Source organism: Apium graveolens, chromosome 8 (assembly GCF_009905375.1).
Source record: "Apium graveolens cultivar Ventura chromosome 8, ASM990537v1, whole genome shotgun sequence".
NCBI lineage: Eukaryota > Viridiplantae > Streptophyta > Magnoliopsida > Apiales > Apiaceae > Apium > Apium graveolens.
This window is the reverse complement of record NC_133654.1, coordinates 40,894,846-40,902,945: the sequence shown is the minus strand read 5'-3', so window position 1 is coordinate 40,902,945 and position 8,100 is coordinate 40,894,846. Positions and strand designations below refer to the sequence as shown.

General features: G+C 29.1%; 1 protein-coding gene across 1 annotated transcript; it reads left to right on the top strand.

Moving 5' to 3' along the window:
- Positions 1 to 4,118: 4,118 nt before the first annotated feature.
- Positions 4,119 to 7,721, top strand: LOC141680039 (umbelliferone 6-dimethylallyltransferase, chloroplastic-like). The gene is made up of 12 exons (XM_074486371.1): positions 4,119 to 4,206; positions 4,420 to 4,604; positions 4,713 to 4,796; positions 4,888 to 4,962; positions 5,035 to 5,118; positions 5,573 to 5,662; positions 6,221 to 6,319; positions 6,416 to 6,511; positions 6,708 to 6,779; positions 6,955 to 7,053; positions 7,237 to 7,341; positions 7,614 to 7,721. The coding sequence occupies exons 1-12, from the start codon at positions 4,179 to 4,181 to the stop codon at positions 7,653 to 7,655; spliced, it is 1,059 nt and encodes a 352-aa protein (XP_074342472.1). The 5' UTR covers positions 4,119 to 4,178; the 3' UTR covers positions 7,656 to 7,721.
- Positions 7,722 to 8,100: the final 379 nt, after the last annotated feature.

The following is an 8,100-nucleotide window of genomic DNA, read 5'->3' as shown; positions in this document are numbered from 1 at the left end:
GGTTCGGTTTTGCTCAGCCCATCTCTTGGTGTTTTCGGTTTGATAACCCTACAATTATTATCTACTACGTCGTATTGGCTTCCGTGAATGTCCCCGTTAAACAGTGGCCAACTTGTTGCCTTCGAACTCTAATGTCGTCATTAGAAATGTGTGTCATTGTTATATTATATTATATTTTATATTTATACACATAAAGGAGCTAATATGATTTTTAGAAATCTAAGGGAAAAGACTGGGGAAAATATTTTAGAAAGAGTAATATTGAGGAAAAAACTCAGGTATCATTACTCAGGACTTAGAAATTAACCTATATCATTGAAGGAAGTTAATATAATTTGATTATCACAAACCAAACTTATAGTTTAGAATTTGTAAACAACTAATATTATTCAAAAAAGTTATAAAGAAAAGATAACTGAAAAAAAAGTATTTCTATAAGTAATTTAAATTATCATATGTGTAGATCTGTGCAACGGCAACGAAACTACCATGTGTGTATGGCCGTATACATGGTTCATCATCACATTTAAATTGGATATTTGGTCCAAAAAATTGTGGATAATAAATTTATTTACCATATGCTTGTCAAAAAAATAAAAAATTAGTTACCATATGAATTAATATCCCTCTTTGAGATTTTTTTAAATTAATTATAAGAATTTTTGAATTTTTTACACATTGTTGCAGGTATTTTCTATTTTCCTTCTAAAAAAATCTTTATTTTTCTCTTTCATGTGGATGTAACAGAGGCTGAAGCCTCTTTCAATCATTTGTGATGGGCTTCTGTTTGTCCTCAACTTAGGTCTGATACCTAAGTCTCAGGTTAACAAAAACCTGGTATCGGAAAATGTCTGGTTAAAATGTTATGGGATTGAGGAATCATAATATCATGTATTTGGTTAGTGTTGGAATTAATATTTTTAATTTAAAATATTTTAAGTGAATAATTTTAATTATATTAATATATAATTTTATTATTATTTTAATATATTTTTGGTTCATATATTTATTTTGATATTATATAATTACATTTAAATGTTTAAATAGAAATTAAAATAGTAGTTATAAAGTTGATCCCATACAATTCTCTCATTCCCACCTCCTCCATTTAAATATTAAAACCCTTGAGTTTGAGTAATGAGTATTAATTTATTTTTTTGAAGCAAACACCATATATAGTTGTTGGAATGATTGAAACCATGCATACACCAACAAGCCCTTATTGTTTTGTCCAAAGCATGAAACTAGATTGCCATTTTAAATTTAATATGTTAAATTTTGGAAAAATACTTCACACATCAAATTGAATATCAAATTATTTAATGAAATATATAATATTTTCATTATTTATATTTTAACGTTTTAAAATATTTCTAATATTAAAAATATTTCATATTGAAAACTCATGTATATCTTGTGTTAGAGCCACTTATCCCAAAACTTTCCCCAAATTCCTAATAGTGTATATATACAAAGAGTAATTGTGTTCATTATTATATGAATGGGACTTGTGCTCTCAAATCAACATGTAATACATCATATTATTTGGTAAATACCTAGAAGAATTTATTTGAATACCCAACACTAATTACATACATCAGCTTATAATCCAATTTACAAAGAGTACTATTTGAAATACAAAAAATTATTATAAAATTTCATAACATGATTGAGGTGGAAATATGAAAATTTAATTGGTGTAATAAATACAATTTAATTGGTGTGATTGGTGTAAATGGAATAGATCAATTTTCATTTAACAAATAAAACTTTTACATAGAGATAACATTTATCAACGGTGATAAAGAAAAACTTTTGAAAACCGTAGTTAAGTGCCCTAATGAGAGTCCACCTCCTATTTCTCTCATTTTCCATCTCACTCTCCGCCTCCCCCTCTACCTTCGTACACTCAATCTAAATAACTATTGTCATCGCAAGAGACATATTCTCCTCTTTTGTTTTTTCTGTTTTTCTTTCAATAGTTTTCAATAATCTTCATATTTTTGGTGAAATTTTTGATTCGTGCATTTATCTTTTTGGGTGTTTTTTATGTCTCTTCTTTTGTAGTGATTTGTGTCTCTCCTTTTGTAGTGGTTGGTGTATTTTAATATGTTTTGGAGTGTTCGATTTTGTTATTTTGGTCCGTTGATAATGATTCAATTGGTGTATCGGGAGATCTGGGAAGCTAACTTTGAATCTGAAACAGTGGTAATTATTACAAAAGTTCACCTTGCACAACGAAAGATTGTTTAATATATGCGGACATCTATATCCCCGGCCTCAGTTGGCGTAACTGACGGGTATGAACACGAGATTATCACCTGTTTTTTATGTGCGCAGGTCAATTATGACGCTACTGTTTTCAAGATTGTTGGTGTGGACTGGATTGCTTTGAATCATTTTTATTGTCAAGAATATTTATATTCTGTTTGTTAAACAATCTGAAAATAGAATGACTAGATATTTAGCTCATTTTATTTCCCAATCAGGTTGTATTATCAGTTCGAGAATTTGTCCTGACTATATTTGAGAGTTTTAATGAATGCTTTTTGTAAAATAAAAATAAAAATTTTACATATAACATTTTTTTACCTATTTTGAAACCAATTTTGTACTCTCATATTTTTCATTTTGAAATCTCTACCAACATTAAAATATTAATCTTACGTTATTTGGTTGAGTATATTCTTATGTTTTTTGTAATTTTATTTAAAAAAATTAAACACAATAAATTACCAAAACAAAAAGAAAATTAACATGGTTTACATTTTAAATTTAATATATATTAAATATTTGTATTTTACTAAATTTAGTTATATGAGTCCAATGATTATTTTAATAGTTAAAATATGATAAATATGATAAATATAATAGTCCAACTTTGTTAATTTGTGAAATAATTTATTTGATAAATATGATTTATATTCTTATTGTTGAGTATCTATTTTAAAAAATTATGACAATGAGACATAATAGAATTCAACAAATGAGACAAAAAAAGATAAGTTTTTAATTATTATGGAGTTTTAATGTTTGCTGAGATGGGAAAATTTTGTTTTAAAAATAGAATCTCAAAATATCAAATTACATTTTAAAATTGTTATAATACAATATATTAATAACTATTTCTTATGACAAAATATTTTTATTTCACTATGTATATAAAATTTATTGAGATGTAATCAAATAAAAATATAATACTTAAAATGTGGTAAACATTTTTACACGAATACCTCATAAGAATTTATGTTTAAAAATTGCTATGCCATGGTCCAAACACATTACGACATCCAAGTTAGCATAGTAGTGTACAATAGAAGAAAGTTACAACCATGATATAATCCTGTAAATAAAAAATGTTAATCTGAATCCAGACAAAAAAAAATTGTTCTTAATGTTTCCGGACATTTAATTTAACTTGCACGCTTTAGATGTTGGCTGTTGAAGACTTACTTTAAAAAAATGTCAGTATGTAGTATGTACCCTATTTTAGTATCATATATGTATACAGGCAGATCAGATTGTATTATATAAGAATAATGTTAAATATTCAAAATTGGTACTTAAAATGATATAAAATATGATGTGTCATGTCACAAAAATCAATTAATAATTCACTTAAATTTCACCAATGAAATCTTTTCAAATTATTAAGTCACGGTTGTCACAGGCATTACTCATTTTAAATAAACAAGGTAAACATTATGAACCGGGATCCTATATGCTAATACGGGTGTACATTCTTATGTTGTACTCCCTCCGTCCCTCCCAATTGTTATCGTTTCTTGAAAAGTGTCCGACACGCATTTTATGATGAATAAAAAGTATAGTTCTATAACTTTTTTTAAAAATTTTCTTTTTCTGAATAAAAATAAAATGCTTAAACTTTTATTCATAAAAATAAAATTTTTAAAAAAAGTTATAAAACTATACTTTTTCTTTATCTTAAAATGCGTGCCTGACACTTTCCCAGAAACGATAACAATTGGAAGAGACGGAGGGAGTAATTCCTAATGCGGTCGTTTGTTTGTTTAGGGAATCTTATATATTAATGCATTGCACGTAACATCTGAATATATATATTTATACACATCTGCGGCGTTACAAATGCGGTTGTACGTAAACACAATAGTGTACAAAGCCAGTTTCTAAAGTAATCATCCCTCTGATAATCAGTCATGATTCAAACACAGGTTCTACAACAAGGTACCTATCTATAAATCTGTCTGTGTATATTACAACCTAAATACGATCAGTTGTGTTTTCAAAGAACAAATTTGCACTATTTGTTTATCTAATTTTCTTATTTGTTTTGCCATCTCTGCACTTGTCTCCAGACCAAGCTCATGTTCTAATTTATGAACTTGCATAAAAAAATCCAATAATATTCCAGTTGTTATTTACCTGCGAATTTTATAGGGAATACTCTTAACAAGCGAACAAGGGACAAAAACCAACTTGTACATAATTTTGGTGCCACTTTCGAAGGTGAAATTGTTCTAGAGCCAAAAAATGATAATCACAAAGTAATGATACAGAGTGATTTATGGAGGAAATGGGATGTATTTTACAGGTTTTGTCGTCTACATAGTGTTACTGGCACAGTGAGTTCTGGTCTATATCTTGTTCTTTATTTGATGCAGCTAATCATTTTTTGAAGACAATATATTATGTAATTTTTATAAATAGAGTTTGTACCTTCCTGCAAACAGGTCACTGGAGTGATTTCGGTTTCACTGCTGCCTCTGACTTCATTCGGAGATCTGTCACCTGCATTTTTCCTAGGAATGCTGAAGGTGTAGTATACGTAATTTTTTATTGAATTTAAAGTTGCGTATACCTGATCAGACTGATCCTGATTATCTATGTGTTGTTGTCAACATGCAGGCAGTGATCCCATTTGCTTTTGTGAACATCTATGTGGTTACACTAAATCAATTGATTGATGTCGGAATAGATAAAGTAATCAAACTATTTAAAATTGTTGTCATTTTGTTGGTATTTTGAGTTACACTTATCGTGCACTTTCCGCAGATAAACAAGCCCTATCTTGTACTGGCTTCTGGAGAGTATACCATGCTACAAGGAAAGGCAATTACCTCAGCATTTGGAATTATGGTTAGTCACTAGCTAGTATAATAAGCCCCATATATTCTAAAATATGTACCTTATGTTTTTTTTATAATAAATTATTAGTTAAGAGTTTTTTTTGACACCATTAGTTAAGAGTTATTTAAGTATTTAGATCATTTTACTTATAAATTTGTGAAGTATATGTCAAATTAAAAAGTACTCCATCCGTCCCCCTCAATTCTTTATATTGGGCGATGGGGGCTCCACAAACACTTTAATGCTCTTATTAATTGTAGTTGCATATTTTTTTTTAATTTTTTTTTCTTTTAAATAAAAAAATAATGTTCAAATTTTAATACGAAAAAAGAAAATTTTAAAAATATAATTTATAATTACATTAAAATGCGTGTCAGTAAAAAAAACTGTAAAGAAATGACAGGGACGGAGGTAGTATATATTAAAAAATTTCATAAAATATTAAATTGGGTAAATTGTGTAGTGTTTGGCGATGGCAATCGTGTTCCAGTCTCCTCCAATACTTTATGGAATTATCATACATTTTTTGGTTGGAACCGCATACTCTGTTGAGGTGAGTTTCATTAAATTCTTTTCTTTTTTATTTAGCTAAATTTCAGAGCTAGTATACATGAAGTATAAAGTCGTTCTTTTTATTCATTTTATGTAAGTCATATTCTGCGAAGGAATTTTCGCTATCAGTTCATCATACTTTCTATAATAAAGTGACACTATAGCTTTGTAAGCCGCCCATGTCTGTATATTATCATATTGAAAATTAATAATTTTATCGGAAACCCAACAAAATTTACATCAAAGAGAGTACCGCAGACATTAAAATTTAAATCCAGAAACTGAGAATTCATCTAAAATAAAAACAGAGAAAATAAAAAATTTAAAAGGATAATTAATTAATTTATACTTAATGTGTCCACTAAATTGAAATATCATGAATCACATGTTTTAATGTGCTTAAGCCCGAATTTGTGGCAAATAATTAAATAACTGAACATTTTTTTAACTCTTTTACTGTTAGAAAGTTGATTTGAGGAATATCAACTACCGGCTTAAACTAATACTGTGAAAAAATCCTTCAACAGTCTAATTAAAATAACTTTTAAACTTTTTGCAGCTACCCTACCTCAGATGGAAAACCAAACCATTCCTTGCTGCAATAGGTATCGGTCTCCATGCATTCAATTTTCAGCTTGCTGTCTTTTGTCACATCCAGGTAAATACCTACACTGCCTGAATGGGACTGTATCTAAGACACAAGACTCTCGTCATTTATCATTTAATATAACTGAGTGTGGATTTACATTTGCAGAAATATGTGCTCGGTGGACCATTGGTACACACGATGTCTTTCCGCTTTGTTCTCATTTTCTTCATCTTATTTGCCACTGTTCTTGGTATTTTCAAGGTAAATCCTTAATGCATATTAATGCATATTACAACTGGTTTTCTAGTAGAAATACTAAAAGGAAATGATTACGCCCTTGTTCCTCGGCTCCTTGCTACATTATATTACCGTGAATATATATACAATTGAACGATTGTATACAATTTTTGTTTCCATTTACTAGCTTCGATTTTATTCATTCAATGAATTGTGGCAGGACATACCTGATGTAGCAGGTGATCAAGCGTATGACAACCGAACATTTTGTGTCAGGCATGGCAAAAAAAAGGTTAGAAACATTGTAGTACGTTTTCGTAATCTTATTGAACTATTGGAACATTCGCAAGATATTGTAAAGAGTGAAAACAAATGAATCATCAATAACCTCTAAAATGTTTGAAAGGTAACTGATTATACTTTAATCCTACACATAAGTCATTATGTTACGTGATACAAATTTGCAGGTCTTTTCACTTTGTATTTCCATCTTACTAATAAATTATGGGTTTGCTATGGCCACTGGAGCATTGCTATCTTCATCTCTACTAAACAAATTTGTGACTGTAAGTTTTAAGTTTCATGTTTGTAACATTAGTTTTCATTAGGAGATAAGTTTTTTTTTTAGTTACACACTCACGAATCTAAATGATCTTTGATAAGGTTCGAAATCTCGACATCTTCTAAATAGAGTAAGGGTGATATCACTGCATCAAGAGGTTACTTTCATTTGTTTTTCCTTTATTCAGGTAATAGGTCATGGTACACTTGCCTCCCTGCTTTGGCATCGAGCTAAATCACTTATTCTTGAAGATGATAATTTGGTTGAGTCATTTTACATGTTTTTATGGAAGGTATATTCTATAAAATACTATATTGTATACCATATCTGGTTATAATAGACTATATGTAGTATAGGAAGGACTTTGATCTTAATCTTGATGCGAAAATCATTCCAAAATGCGAATATTATTGCAAATTTTACCATAATAACATGACAATCACACGTGCGCATACCCCTGCATTGTACGTTAATTTATATGTTGCGCCAAACTCTGATGTATTTTTTAACTTAATTTATGTATTTCGCCTAACTCTCATGTATTTTTTAACTTTCATGCTGCAGCTGTTTACTGCAGAGTATGCACTTATTCAGTTTATGCGCTGACAAGAATGCAGATACTCATTCAGTCCAAAGATGTGAATTTTTATGTATTTATTTTATATTTGTAGCCAACACTTGCTACTTCCAAAGAAATGTTCTTATTCCTCGCGTAATTGTATAATTTTTTTTTTTGTTGTGTAGTTGTGATCTCAGTGCACTTCACATTCATAAAATATTTTACATTCTTGTTTTTAAATGCATCTTTGTTGAAGATTTTGGAGTCTTGGTTTTCCTTTTTTTTTGCATAAATTAAAGATATTTTATGTTAGGAGTAAACACACAAAAATATTCGAGATTCAGTCAAATCAAAACGGAGTATACACAATAATGTATTTGACGTGCAAAACTCATATCCCAACTTATATTATTAATCCAAACAATTATCAATAATACAATTAGCACATAGCACGTCAATGGTGTCCCAAATTGAGCACCTCAATGATATCCC

Coding starts and splice junctions, on each gene's coding strand:
- LOC141680039 (XM_074486371.1), top strand. CDS start 4,179: ATGATTCAAACACAGGTTCTACAACAAG. Junction 4,207..4,419: donor AACACAGGTTCTACAACAAG/GTACCTATCTAT, acceptor CGAATTTTATAG/GGAATACTCTTAACAAGCGA. Junction 7,054..7,236: donor TACTAAACAAATTTGTGACT/GTAAGTTTTAAG, acceptor TCCTTTATTCAG/GTAATAGGTCATGGTACACT.